Genomic DNA, 15622 nt, shown 5'->3' on the forward strand with positions numbered 1-15622 from the left:
CCATTTTCTTCTCTGAGGCCCCCACCCCATCCTGGCTGGCTTGGATCACCATAATGACCTTTGATGGGTCTGTTCCAATCTCTGTGTTACAGCTAAAACACCTTTTCTTGACACACATAATACTTTATCCCTTTACAAGAAGTGACATCTTCTTCTAAGCCTCTAAGCAATAAGAATCCAGATATTAAAAATCTTCCTGGATCCTTCCCTGCTACCCAGTCAATAGTCAACACTCTTCACTTCTATTTGCTTGCCTTTTTTTCATCCTTAAGAGCTGGATGGCTCTGCATGGCACCTGGCTCTGTACCACGCCAGTATTCACCATATTTATGTTCCTTTCACCTTTTATGTCTGAGGCACCTGCTGCTGGTGTCTGATATTCCCTCCGGGCTACTTTCTTTAGATGGGTGAATGATTTTGCCCACATTTTTAGTGCTAGCCCCCTCAAATCCTTTTTGAAAATACAGTATAATAAATGCCCAGCTGATGAACTCAATGATTTTGGTAAGCATATGAACAAAAATACAGATGTTGGTTATAAGACGGAAATGGATTTATCTAGGTCATCCTGAAAGACTGAAAATATTTTGTCTTTCTCTTCTTTCTTGTCTGTTAATGTATGGGAAAAGAAGATTTCCAGGTTTTTCAACTTGTGAGTGGTTTTTCAGTTTCAAATGAATTGTACAAAAAAGAACATTCTAGCTTTGGAATTTGACTTGTCACTTAAAATAATAAGTACCCTTCAGTACTCTCTAGCCAGTTAAGGATTTGAGTGACTTATACATTTATAAATGTATGCCTCATAAAAAACACACTCTTTGAGAATATAATGGTTGCCATATTTAGGTTTATTATAGTTTAGTTTGCAATGACCTGGTGATATCCTGGTTTGGATTTTACCTTGGTTTAAGTATTGGCCAAAAGGATAAGAAAATATGCTAGCAATTGAGTCGAGTCTGGTGAGTGACCGCTTTCCAAAACCTTACACCAGTACAATCTTCTTGAATACTATAGGGATCACGGTCCTAGTGTGTCTTGTCTGAGCTTTGACAAAACAGAACTCTTTAGATCATATAGTAGGTATGTGATAAATAAAGTATATTTGAAAAGTTTTAAAAGTTGGAAACAAAACAAACCAAAATCTCATGTGTTAGGGAGTGGTGCATATGGAAAGCTGGTTGTAAACACATTGTTCTAAGTCCCTGAATTGACATTTCTAAATCAACCATGCCCAGTTTACCTAGATCTGTCAAGGAGTTTTCCTGGGTTTCAGTTTTGTATGCTTTAATTTGCTTTTTTTTTTTTTAATTTTTGAAGTGTTTTTTTTTTTTTTTTTTTTTTTTTACATTGGTTTATTTTGAGAGAGAGACAGTGCACAAGCAGGGGAGGGGCAGAAAAAGAAACAGAGAGAGACACAGAAAAAAAAACCCAAGCAGGCTCCATGGTGTCAGCACAGAGCCCAATGTGGGGCTTGATCCCACAAACCATGAGATCATGACCTGAGCTGAAACCAACAGCTGGATGCTCAGCCGACTAGGCCACCCAGGCACCCATAATTTGCTTTTTTTTTTTTTTTTTTTTTTTTTTTTTATAATTTGACAATGCCTTTAGGTTTTTTTTTTTTTTTTATTCATTCCTGAACATATTACAGGAGAACTAAGGAAGTGCATTACCCCAACCAGCATTGACATGAAGAAGAATTACTGGAAATTACCTTCACACATGAAACTGAGAATCAGAATTTGGAATTTGCTGGTCACTCATCTTGTGGGCCACTTCATCCTAAAACTGAAATCCAAGCTGACAGCTTTCCAGTTGTTGGAAGAATGGTTATTATGGCCTTCATGGTGGATTTGAGTTCTACAAATGTGATCAACAGAACAGTTGATTATTGAGAAGGCAGATTAGCCACTTCTTAATTAAGCACAAAACAGATCAGTATGAGCTTGAACATCTTGGCCAAAGAAACAGACTAGAAAAAATCGAAGTATGGGATAATCAGGACCAAAGGTGAAGACCACATTTTAAAGGCATAAAAACACCAAAGCAAATACCAACAACTTAAAAAATATAAAAAGAAGTTGTTTAAACTTCAGGATATTAAAAATCAATACAATGAGGTCTTGTTTATTGGCCATTGTAGAAGGGATATCCCTGTGACAAATATGGTCCTTTCTTTTCTAGGCCAACAGGATATGTAATATTGGATTTCTTTTTCAACCTAGAAAAATGTCACCATAGACATTCCTCATGAATTGAAAATTCTACAGTAGAACTATCTGTAATCCAAAATAACTAATTTGTTTTACAAAATAGAGCTTATCCTTCAGCTTCCAGAACTCTTTCATGTGAACTTTACAATATATTTTACCCTTTACAGATCCTTAAATCAGAGCTTCTTACTATGATTGAATCTCTTTTGCTGACTCAGGCCATACTGAGTCACTCTACAGTTAGTGTAGAGTGTGGTGACTGGGGTCTTGAAGAGCTTCAAGAATGTTTGGAGCAGGGTACTGGGGGAAGTGAGTTGGAAGAGAAGGGGATAGAAGGAGAGTGAGTAAGATGTTCAAAGTCAAGATTTTAGAGGTGATACAGCTATTAAAGATGAGTAGGTCTAGGATGGGGGTTCTTAACCTGATTGCCTAGGAGAATCATCTGGAGAACTTAAAAAATATGCCAATGCCTGGGCCCTACCCCAGTGTTCTCAGGGACCTAGGCTCCTTCAGCTTTTGACTTCACCATCCTTAATTTGTGGCCCTCTTCATCATGGCCTCAGATAGAGCCCCAGCTTCCCTGTGGACATTCTGAGTAGTGGGATAGAAAGGAAGAAGGGGCAAAGGGTAAATCACCCGTCTCCTAAGACAAAGTCCTAGAAGTTGCCACATGGTGCTTCTGTTTGTATTCATTGTGCAGAACTTGATAACGTGTCATACCTAATTGTGAGAGAGGTTGGGACATTAGTCTTCAATCTGGGTAGCCATATGCCCAGTAAGCATGCTATTACTATGGAACAGAGGGAGAGTGGCTACTGTTCAAAACAAGCTAGCATCTCTCTCAGCTCTAGAAGGGGTAGTGGATTACGCCGTCTGGTAATGTGACCTTCAGGGTGAGTTGATGATTTTGAAGTTTGGTCATCTTCTCCCATCCCAGGCTCTCAGGTCCATGGGTGGAAAAGGAAAAGTAGGCTCCAGTTGAGAGGGATCCGGTTCACTGAGTGATTTCTGCAGGGGACCACCAAGCTTCAGTCAGGGCAAGAATGGGAAGTACAGGGAGGTTAATGATGTAGGGGATTTTTCTGGTCAGGACATTTATTTCTCTACCCACAATCCCCTATGCCTGCTTTTCTCCTTAAACAGCATATATTCCAGTATTATACTAATCACTCTTTTGTGAATCCCCACAGCGCCCTGGTGCCTCTCTCTCTTTGTAATTCTCCTGAGAAGTCCCCGACTCTGTGTAAGCTTAACTCCCAACATCCTCCTCACAAAATTGGTCACTACACAGCTCAAGTGTATATTCACCATGGCGTGGCAGTCTCCTGCAACATTTCCCTTGAAAGGGTCACGTCCCTTTCCTCAGAGGAGTCCGTCATAGTCCTCCTGAAACTTCTGCAGGGATATCTTCTCTGCTGACTCACTCTCATCAGGATGCACCCATGTTAAAAGAAAACAAGCCAATAATCTGTCCCACATACCTGTCCCCACACTGTCCCATTTCTTGCTTCCTCTTCACAGCCCAAACTTCTGGAAACCATTCTGCACAGAACTGCTGCCAGCAATTCCTCGTCCTCCTCCAGTCTGGCTTCCATTCACTCTTCACCGCAATTGCTATTTTGAAGTGTCCATTTGTTTCTAAATATAACCGCATGTCCCTGTGCGTATCTCACCTGACCTCTAAAGCAGCATTCCACGCGCTTGACCACCCCTTCCTCCCCACATCCAATTTCTTCTTGTAGTGTTTCTGACACCACATTCCGCCCTGTTTTCTTGCTACGTCTCTGAGTCCTACTTGTGAGTTTGCTATAATGGGCATTTTTCTCCTCGGCCTCTGAACATGGGGGTGTCCTGGGCCCCAGTCCTGAGCCTCTTCTCTCTATATGGGTTCTTAAACCCTCATAACCTCTCCCTGGAGCTCCAGACTCGTGTCCAGATTTCTGCTCGGCATCGCCACTTGGATGTCATCCCAACCTCAGCAAGTCCAAACAGAGTTCTTTCTTTCCCGCCACATATCTGGTCCCCGCTTGCCACCTTCTCCACCTCCATAAAGGTCATCCACAGAGTGGCCAAAGGTAACGACTTAGGTGAAGCCCTTGATTCTCCGTCCCCCACCCTGTGTCATCCATCAGGAAGGTCTGCCACTTCTGCCTTCGGAATCTATCACAAGTCCTTGTTATTCTCCATCCCCATCGCTTCTGCCCTCATCCAGGCCACCATGGTCTCCTGAGCTAATGCACTAGCCTCCCCACTCCCACTTTTCTCTGTTGTAATGCATTCTCTAAGAGTGATCCTTGGAAACAGAATTCCAGTAATCCAACACCTTCCCTTTGCACTAGAGTAATTCGGCTCCTTCCGTGACCCAGGGCCCTGTGTGGTCTGACACCCATGCACCTGTCTGGCCTCATCATAGCACCTGCTGGAGGTGCACTGCTGGACCTTCACCTTAGGGTAGGGGCACTTCTTCTCATGTTCCCTGAACAGCTTCAGGTCCAAACATCACCTCCCTAGAGAAGCCTTCCCTGATTACCTGATTTGAAGAGCTGCCCTCCTAGTCTATCCCTGTGTGTTTATTCCATTGGCACTGACCGTCCATTTGGGAAGGGACCATGTCCAACTTACTCAATCTGTGTTCCCAGTGTTTAGTGTAGTTGTCAACCTTCAGTAGAAACTAATCAAATATTTGTTGAATACCCAAACGGAAACCTGTCTAGAACATATCGCAGATATTTGTCACACCGCTTCCTTCCCTCTTATTTGAATCATGACTGCCACCAGGAGCAGTAATTCCTGATTACTTTTTCTAAAAGCAGTGACACCCTAGTCTGCGATTTCTCATCCACAAGGGCCTGGGAAAACCAGTTCACTAACCTCGTTAACAACTGCATCTGAAGACCCGGGGAATTCAGAAGTCGAGTCCAGCATTAGTGAGGAGGCGTTACCCTTGTTTATTTTCCAGGGAATATTATTGTCATCATTGCTATGAATTTTGTTATTGTTGCTGCACAGAGATGTCCAGAAGCTGTGTGGTCAAGAACTTCACCATCGCCATACGAGAAGAGAGAAGTCAGATGTGCTCTGAGCCTTGAGGACTGCTTGTCAGAGCGTGGGAAGGGAGGTCCAGGAGGCAAAGGGACAGCCGAGGGGGGGCTCCTCCTTGCGTGTTGGGGCTCTTCCTAAGCCTGTCTTCGGGGACTCCAGGAGAGGGGGCGGCGAAGGGGAGAGAGAAGCATTTCCTGCTTCTCTGTCTCTGTGATGCAGGTTCACTTTTACCTGTATAACCAAATATCACCTTACACAGCAGCCGACAGGGTTTCATATAATAGCATTTTAAGCAGGGGTGATTGCCTTCTCTTTAAGTTCATAAGTTTCCCTAGACTACAAGATAATAGTACTCAAGGTTTTTTTTTTTTATTGTGGTAAAATAACATAAAATGTTAACACTTCAGCCGTTTTGAGGGTGCAGTGGTGTTAAGTATACACATGTCATGCAACCATCACCACCGTCCATCTCGAGAACTTTTCTATCATCCCAAACTGAAAACCTGTTCCCATTAAACAGTAACTCCCCATTCGCCCGGCCCCTGGCAACCCTTATTTGACTTTCCGTCTCTGGCTTTGACTACTCCAGGTGAAGGAAAAACCTTCCCCCTGTGCCTCCTTTACTGTCAACTACTTCACCATGGACCCTTCTGGCCACCAGATGCGTGAGGTAGGGTTTGTGGGGGCAGGTGAGGCAGGTTCCCACGTCACACAGCTCCACTTCACTGGCTGGATGTCCTACAACTCGACTCAGCTCTGACACCGTCCACCTGGAGGTAGCATCAGATTCCACTGATTCCCACTGATTCCACAAGGCTCACCCTGCCGCCACCTTCAGACGCCAGATGCGAGTCTGCTTCGTTTCCTGGGCTTCTGGTCCACCGGAAATCAGAGGTCCCTGCAATGTCCTCCTCGGGAGAGATTAATTGGCCAGAGCAGCTCACAGAACTCAGGAAGACATCTTACCAGATCACTGGTTTATTCCAAGGGATATAACTCGGGAACAGGCTGATGGAAGAGATGCCCGGGACAAGGTGGTGGGAAGGGGCGCAGGCTCCCGTGCCCTCCCAGGGCACCACTCTCCCAGCTCCTCCACGTGTTCACCAGCTGAGAAGCTTTTCGAACCCCTGTCCCTTTGGGTTTTGGGGGAGGTGTCATTATGTAGGCGTAACTGATTAAATTATCGGCCATCGACAATTCCAGTCCCTCACCCCCTCCCGGAGGCCGGGGTGGGAGATAGGGGAGGGTTCCCCTGGCTACGAGCCCCCAACCAGGAGCTTTCCAAAAGTGATCTTATTAAACTCAGGTGTGGTTGAAAGAGGCTGTTAAAACAACAGCCTCTCCTTTATTGCTCTGAAATTATTTCAGGAACTGGGAACAAAACTACTAAATATTTCTGTAGGAAATTACAAGGGTTTTTAGGAACTGTGTGCTAGGAATAGGAGACGAAGACCAAATATATGTTTCTTACTATAAATCACAATATTACAGTCATAAATAAGTTCTTACAATATTTGTCTTTTTTTTTTGTTTGTTTGCTTATTTCACTTAGCATAAGGTTAAGGTTCATCTCTGTCGTAGCTTGTCAAAATCTCCTTCCCTTTTAAGGTTGCATAATGTTCTATTGTACGGGGGCACCTGGGTGGCTCAGTAGGTTAAGCATCCAACTCCTGATTTCAGCTCAGGTCAAGATCTCTCAGTTCTTGAGTTTGAGCCCCGCATTGGGCTCCATGCTGGCAGTGCGGAACCTGCTTAAGATTCTCTCTTCCTCTCTCTCTGCCCCTCCCACATGCACATGTTCTGTCTCTCAAAATAAATAAATAAAGTTAAAAAAAAATACAAGGGCTTAAGAAGAGGGACGTAGTCACCAAATGCATATATAAAAGTAGCCCTCATACCGTATTCAGTGTTGTGATAAGATGTGTATACAGTATTGTGGCAGCACATTATAATAATGAATTCTAGCATTTCTGATGACAAAATCTTGGATATTATCCAAGGTAGATGACCTACCAAATCCTGGTTAGTAATGAGTCATGCAGTAGACAATTTCCAGTGTTCAAGTTTTGGTTGTACGTCTATTGTGTTTTTTTTTTCTTTTTTTTAATAGCTAACTCCGTCCATCCGTCTTTTCTGTGATCTCAGTGTCCCTTTTGTTTTTTCTTCCCCTAGTGGTTTTTAATTGCCAACAGATCCTACAAAGTCAGCGCAGCAAGCTCTTTCTTCTTCAGTGGTGTGTTCGTGGGAGTTATCTCTTTTGGTCAGCTTTCAGATCGCTTCGGGAGGAAAAAAGTCTATCTCACAGGTAACGTGTTAGACTGTTCATGAACTGACTAGGAGGACTTATTTCCTGAAGGTTCTCAGGGAAATAACAAGGGGACTCTTTCCTTAAGGTTCTCAGGAAATTGCCATGTGGATACAGAACTGATTTTTATTACACTGGCAGGGGACCACACCGCAGCCAGAGTTGCTTCTGGCAAAGCGTGTTAAAAGGACCAGCAGCATACCTGAGGAAGGCCATGTATTTGCAGTTAAGCTTTTCAGAGATGATGGTGCTTTCGGCACCTCCCGAATTCTAATTTATACCATGGTTCTAAGGAGAACAGAGATGGAACCAGAGTACTGGATCCATTTCCTTATATCTTGTGTGTCGGTTCAGTTCAACTGTGTTGTGTAAGACTCAGTGGAGTTCTCTTGACAAGCTGAGTCTGAGCTGGGATTTTTCCATTTCCAACGTTATTGTGAATAACAACGGTGCATGATGGACAGATATCCACTTGTAATGAAGAAAGAAAAACTTCGGTTTTTCTTTACAGTTTCCTTTTACAGTTTTAAAAGAGCACGACTCAGAAAATTTAAGCTTACAAAGATTTATCTTTCCAAATGTAATGAGTATAATTTGTTACTTTGCTCAAATGCTGTCTTGTGTCTGGATTGTTGACCGCTGTTCCTCTTATTCTAGGTTTTGCTCTTGACATCTTATTTGCCATTGCAAATGGGTTTTCCCCCTCCTATGAGTTCTTTGCAATAACTCGCTTCCTGGTGGGTGTGATGAACGGAGGAATGTCGCTGGTGGCTTTTGTCCTGCTGAACGAATGTGTGGGCACCGCCTACTGGGCGCTCGCAGGTACTGCTTCACTCCGTGTACATAACGCAGATAGTGAGCTGCCCCAGAAAACCCTGTTGGGCACCAGTTTAACCCCAGAGTCCAAAAATGCACTTGGACTTGGGACTATCTAACCATTAGATTTGTGTTCCAGAGTTTGTTCTGTATGACCTTGAATGAGTCATTGTATTCATATTGCTCTGTAGAAAGTCTCCCCTGGGGCCGGAGCTTGCCTCCCATCCTCACAGATTGTCTCCAGATTGTTCTGAGAGGGTCTGTTTCCTCAGGAGGGCGTTAACTGCTTTCACCTTAAACTGAAAAATGGCGCAGACATAGATCCTAGACACGCCTCTCCCGGCACCTTCTTACTGTATTTTATTAAATACTGATTCCGTGGGCCGGGGAGAGACACGCTGGAGGGACCAGATGACATAGGCCCCGCGCTAGGCCAAATGAGAAATTTGTTTGTATTCAAAGTGCAGTGAGAAGTCAGCGGGCGAATGAAATAGTGGAGCGGTAGGATCACATAGGATACAGGAAGACGCCCCTGGCAGAGGTGTGGAGAATGGACTGTTGAGGGACAAGAGGAGGAATTGAGGGGTCATTCGGGAGGTGGTTGTGGTTGGCCCGCGAAACGTGATGCAGGCATAGACAGGTGCGGGGAGAGGAGCAGCGAGGAGGTCCATTTGAGCTGGATTTCGGTGGGACAATGACTTGCTGAAGGATCGGAGTGGGGAGAGAAAGGAATCGGGGGGACCTCGTGGCTTTGCTTGAAAACTGGGTGGTTCGCTGGCACCCTTTACAAAAAAATGAAGTCTCACCTGCCACAATTTGGCTTTTACTAGTTCAAACGGAGCAAAAATAGCAGGCTTGAAAATTACTTAAACAGAAAAGACATCTGAAAACTGGGATAAATATTTAACGGCCCACAAACAGTTATAAAACCACCAGTATGGTACTCCAGAATTACAAGATGCAAAAATGGTGATTGGAAGTGTTCATTTTTTTTCATTAATTTTTTTAACCAAATACCTAGAGCCTTACCACACCTACATCTCCACACCTTATCTCCATTGTCATTTCCAGGCATACACGTGGCAGCTTCTTGCTGGACATTAGATATGAATGTCAGTTGGACCCTCAAGTAAAAATACTGCTTTCTTTCACCTGCATTTTCCATCTTCCAGCACCTCTGTGCATGGTCATCACAGTCTTTAAGGCCATTAAACTAGACCCCTTGGAATCATTTCCTCTTGTCCATCATACCCAATTGATACCAACTCTTACCGATCGTAAGTAATGGAGACTCAACTCTGCTGAACATCTGCATATAAAGGGAAATTATTTGGATAATACACCCAAGCCAGGCCTCAGAGATGCCCGGAACCAGGAAGTCAGATGCTCCTCGTCTCTGCCCCCCATCCTCCCTGAGAAGCTTCTGCTGCACAGTCACGGATGGGACCCTATAGCTCTCAGGTTTCACCACCAAGTACAGTATTTAAAATCCTGGGTAAGGGGTGCCTGGCTGGTTCAGTCAGTGAAGCATGCGACTCCAGGTCTTGAGGTTGTGAGTTCAAGCCCCACGTCGGGTGTAGAGCCTACTTAAAAAATAATCCTGGGTAAGAGCTCGACTGGCCCAGCAGGGGTCACTGCGGTGAGGGGGACCAGGATGGTCAGCTCCACTTGAACCACGGGGATGAAGTAAAGAGAGGTCTGCTCTCCAGAAGAGGGAAGGAATATTCTTGGAATTAGACATAGTGCTAGGTAGACAATATTTTGTAGCAGATACTCACCACAGGAGGCTTCCAGATGGCTTTGTTTGGGGGGCGGGGGTTAATAGATGTCAAGGGCTATACCTGTGTCACAGCAGGATAGTATAGCTAACATCTGCATAGCATGCATTATTCCATCTGAAGCTAACAACTACTCTTTGAGGTAGGTAGTATTATTTCTGTTTTACCGATGAGGAAAGTGAGGCTCAGAGACGTTTAGTGATTTGCCCAAGGTCGCACAACAGCAAGTGGCAGAACTGGGGTCTGAACTCAGCCCCTCTAAAACAGTCCCATTTTGTGGGCTGTCTTCCTTTCACCTACTTTGTTGTCCGTGGATACCAAGTGCTCGGAGCTGTTCTGAGCAAGGACAGAAAGTCTTACTCTTGCAAGCCAGGTGCTGTCTGATACACTGTAATGAACCTGTAATAGCTATTGATTATCTTAAGTTTCCAGGGAAATCATGGCGTCCCCACTCCCTTACTTATCTGACCACATGCTCGGAACACGCTGAAGGTGCTGTCTCGGCTCTCCCTTCTTCCCCCCTTTCCTCACCAGGGCACAGAGCCTACAAGTCATCATTGCTAGAAAATGAAAGCCTGTGGGCAAGAATCCAAGTAAACATTTCTTTTATGGGATCGTCGTAGAGAAGTCTTGTAACAAGATCGTCCCATTGCTGTGGATTGCCCCCAGAAGCCTGCTTCCCCCCAGAAGGGCGGAGAGAGAGGATTGGTATAGCATCACAGGCTCTGTAGTCAGGCAGATCGGGGTATGGTCTCAGGCATGCTGTGCACAGCTCCGTGCCCTAACAGTGGCATCCAACCTCTCTGTGCTGCTTCCTCCTTGTGCGTGGTCCACAATGGCACCTGCTTTGTAGAACAATGTATGTAATACACTTATTAATACACGATAAATAGTAGCTATTACCACTACCGATGGTGATGGTAGTAATTATAAAAAGTGTGTCCGAGGTATAAATTCACAAGTATATTGAGCAAAGCTAGTGGGCCTACTTCCCGTCTCAGCATTTATTTCAAAAAACATAGGATTTTTTTTTTTTTTTTTAACAATCCCATGGTTGATTTTTTTCCATCAGGGTGCTGGCGAAAATCCATGTGTCATGGAGACAGACAAGAAACAAATAGAAAATGTCATATATCTGGTGATAATAAATGAAGTAGGGAAGGGCAGTTGGGAGAGCTGAGGAGTAGCCTGTGATTTAAAATAAGGATTTGAGGCACAGCCCTGTGATAAGATGAAGTCCCACTGCTGCAATCATCTCATGACCTAAAAACCTTACCACCATCCAGGAAAACATCGTCCAGACTTCAGCACATGCTCAGGCAGATGTCAACACAGCCTTCAATGCAGAAGGCATTTGGACAAACCCTTACAAGTCATCTTGACCACATGTCATTCATATTTTTCACCTGTCCTTCCTCCTTTCCCACTAACTTGCTGGCCTCTCTTCCACTTTTATCATCTGATACTCAATATTTGGGTAGGATTTTCTTTCCTGTTGATGTCTCCCAAGGAAGGCATTGGCTTGTGACTTGGGTTGGAGAGGGTGACGGGGAGGGTGCCGTCTCCAGTAACAGGCGTCTCTTCCCTGAATTAGGATCGATCGGTGGCCTCTTCTTCGCGGTTGGCATTGCCCAGTATGCCCTGTTGGGATACTTCATCCGCTCCTGGAGGACCCTCGCCGTTCTGGTTAACCTGCAGGGAACAGTGGTCTTCCTCCTATCTTTGTAAGTAGTTTTTCTTCTAAGAGGTTTAATACACAGAAGGAATGTCTTAAGAGGATGCGGGTCAATGAGTGGCGTTATTCCCTTTCAGGAGTTTACCTGAACTGACTTTGGTGAAGAGCTAAATTCCACAAGCGCTCCAAAGCTTGGCAGATGCTGGGAGGAGAGATGCTTAATTAATTCAGAATGCAGGTATCCCTTATTTGAAGTAACCTCTCCGTAGACCATATTTGAACCTTCGAGTTGTTGACCCAGGGTACCCATTTCTTTTTTAACCTAATGCCTCAAGCGTAAAGATCTTCAGGCTGGATCAGATCACGTGCTAGGTGTATGGCCCAGGTACGATACCACAGGACACTCCATCCGTATCCAATGCGTAGTGGCACCTCTTTATCCTGCGCGTAACTATTATCTCAGGGCCTCTAAATGTGGGCGTGGGAAGATTCTCACATATGGCAGAAACCCGTAGGGTGGATGGGCTCAATGCCTGGTCAGGGCAGGGCGCTCCAAACAACTTGCCCAGATGCCCACTGTGGCGCTCTAAATGCGGGAGGTGAGCCACCAACGTAGAGCTATCTTATCCGTGCTTTTTCCCCACAGCAAACACTTTATTAATATTGTTTATTATAGAATATATATCACATAATATAGAATACAGGAATGTTATTTATTAACATTTTTCCCCAAATAGAGTCCGGTAACAATAAAACAGGTATTTCAGAGACATTTACAGAGTTCTCCGTAAAATTAACATTAAATGCTGACCATCTTGCTGGGGCTAAGGAACCCAGTTTTGCCTGTAAATACCGTACTGCATTCGGATCTTTAGTCGCAAAGTAATACTTGGTTCATCTCTTATTTCATCAGTTTAATGATGTGCTTAAGAAGTTCGAGTTTTTAATTTTACTTCACTAGAAGTTTCAATGTGCTTGTGAAAGGCTGTCTCCTGAGGTTTCAGACCTCTGATTTGAACCATTAAAATCTTTGGAATAAATGAAACTTTCAGCCGGCGGTCCCAGCTTCTATGCCGTAAAATGAGGGATAACTGTAGTAGAATTTTCCTTCAGATACATCTTTTTTTTTTTAATTTTTTTTTTCATTTTCTTCAACGTTTTTATTTATTTTTGGGACAGAGAGAGACAGAGCATGAACGGGGGAGGGGCAGAGAGAAAGGGAGACACAGAATCGGAAACAGGCTCCAGGCTCCGAGCCATCAGCCCAGAGCCTGACGCGGGGCTCGAACTCACGGACCGCGAGATCGTGACCTGGCTGAAGTCGGACGCTTAACCGACTGCGCCACCCAGGTGCCCCATCCTTCAGATACATCTTTAACGTAGTAGTTCTTTCTTCAAGTTCTACTAATTGAGATTTGGTGAGGGTTGAGCTGCAATCTGTTTCTGTATTCCCTTTGAAATAAGAGAATTAAGCACAAAAATGAATATAACAGTGGGACGTCTGGCTGGCTCAGTCGGAAGAGTGTTTATGGCCCAGCGCTAGGTGGGGACATCTACTCACTGGGAAATGAATTCAGGTCAGGAAAAAATAGGAAACGGAGAGAAAAGAGCATGTAAAACTGAAATAGGCCTGGAATGCGAGCCTTCCCACAGTCGGCCTCCAGCTGATCTGCCCTGATTTTCTCCCACCCTGTTTCCCATACCCTGTGTTCCAGACACAGCCGGCTGCATGGAGTTTCCAGCACTTACCTGGCGCTGGCCTGCTTCCCTACCTCCTACTCACTGCTGCACCTGCCCCTTCAACACCCTTCTCTCCATTTCTTCCTGTTTAACTCGTAGCCTTCTGGAGTGCTCAAATTGCCACCCCCTCCAAACTTCTGATCACACCTCTAGCTGCAAGTCATTTGCTTCTGAATTCTGCAGCACTAAACCCATGCCCTTCGAGTGGGGTTCTTATTTCCACCTCGTGCTGGTGTGGAGCCCGTCTCTCTGTACCAGGAGCTCCCTGACGGTTGCAGGCTCTCGGCTTGGCTACATGTCCCCCAGCAGCAAAGCCCAGGGCCTTCCCCACAGAAGATCCCTCGTATCCGCTGGGCAGGTGTTGGCACAAAAACATCTGGAATCAGCCTTCAGAATTAGCTGTCAGCCACATACGAAAATGTCACATTATTTTAGGGCCATACCTTGTGTTTTTTCCTAGAAACATTATCGCTTAGTTTAAAAAATTCCTCGTTTTCACAGTACTTGGATTTGAGCAGCTTTACTTAAAAAAATCACACTCCCATAATTTACAAAGATTTTCCATCTTCTAAGAGATTCATAGGACATGTTTCGAGCAGAGGCAACATTGTTAAATTAGCACCCAAATTAGCACCGTGGCTTCTGAAGTTGTCTCCAGCACTACTAAGAGGGCAGTGTGTTCAAAGACTGCTTTTTCTTTCAAAACACCTCTTGCTGTTTGATATGGAAAATCTGCATGTGTCAGAATTTACATTCCCAAGTCCGTCCATTAGCAGATAGGTGAGCCTTTGTATAAGAAAGCTCATTGGCTTCCCCAAATGTGGGAACATGTCTGGTCCTCAGTTTGTGCCCGAGATACATGCTTTCCCAAGTAGAAATACTTGATTAACTCAAATTTCCAAAGCCTCAATATCTCTCATGTCTCATCTTTAACCATGATTTATAAACATTTTTTAAATTTTTAATGTTTATTTCTTATTTATTTATTATAATTATTTTATTTATTTATTATAAATATTTTATTTATTTATTATAATTATTATTATATATTCTTATTTATGTATCTATTTCTTGAAAGAGAGAGACAGAAACAGAGCATGAGCAGGGGAGGGGCAGAGAGAGAGGGAGACACAGAATCTGAAGCAGGCTCCCGGCTGTCAGCACAGAGCCCAACATGGGGCTTGAACCCACGGACCGTGAGATCATGACCTGAGCCAGAGTCAGACGGTTAACCGACTGAGCCACTCAGGCGCCCCGATTTATAAACATTTTAACGATAATTAACGCTTATCAACAATTCTGGAAACAATGGAATTTAAGGAGAAGGGAAACATGACCTAAATTACCCAAAGATAATGACTGTTAGTATTTTGGCTATTTCCTTGTCTTTTTTTTTTTTTTTTCTTACCTCCCAGTTCTCCTCATTTTTGATTTTTATTATGATAGACTTCTGGTGGCTCACTTATCTCTCCCAGGTGTACTGTCTACATTCATCACATTAGGCTTCATTTATGCTCTTTTTTCTTTGCATTTAGACTCAGCTGGTGTTTTTTTGTTGTTGTTGTTTTTTAATTTTTTTTTTCAACGTTTATTTATTTTTGGGACAGAGAGAGACAGAGCATGAACGGGGGAGGGGCAGAGAGAGAGGGAGACACAGAATCGGAAACAGGCTCCAGGCTCTGAGCCATCAGCCCAGAGCCTGACGCGGGGCTCGAACTCACGGACCGCGAGATCGTGACCTGGCTGAAGTCGGACGCTTAACCGACTGTGCCACCCAGGCGCCCCATAGACTCAGCTGGTGTTTATGTGGTACCTTGTAAGCGGCCTTGTGGATAGGGCCAGTCGGTCCACTTGATGATCGGCAGACCTAACTTCCAAGAGAACGATATTTTACTCGATCATCCACCTTGTGTATTAGTAATAATAACCAGAGGGCAATAAAGAAGGAAATAAAGGATGGCCTACGTTCCTGCTTTTGTTGACAATCAGATCTGCATGGATATTCTCTGTCCAGCAGCAAAGCTCTGGGAGAATTCGTGCCTTTCTGTTTCCT

At 44.3% G+C, this 15622-nt stretch overlaps 1 protein-coding gene across 3 annotated transcripts in view; it reads left to right on the top strand.

Annotated features, from left to right (window-relative positions):
• SLC22A15 (solute carrier family 22 member 15) overlaps positions 1–15622 on the top strand; it is an 82943-nt gene that overhangs the window by 34192 nt on the left and 33129 nt on the right. For all 3 annotated transcript variants that reach the window (XM_023259027.2, XM_023259028.2, XR_002744682.2), the window contains exons 3-5: positions 7428–7560; positions 8218–8382; positions 11749–11878. In XM_023259027.2, coding sequence (XP_023114795.1) covers positions 7428–7560; positions 8218–8382; positions 11749–11878 — 428 coding nt within the window. The remainder of the gene's footprint in view (positions 1–7427; positions 7561–8217; positions 8383–11748; positions 11879–15622) is intronic.

The sequence above is a fragment of the Felis catus genome, chromosome C1, assembly GCF_018350175.1.
Source record: "Felis catus isolate Fca126 chromosome C1, F.catus_Fca126_mat1.0, whole genome shotgun sequence".
NCBI classification, from domain to species: domain Eukaryota; kingdom Metazoa; phylum Chordata; class Mammalia; order Carnivora; family Felidae; genus Felis; species Felis catus.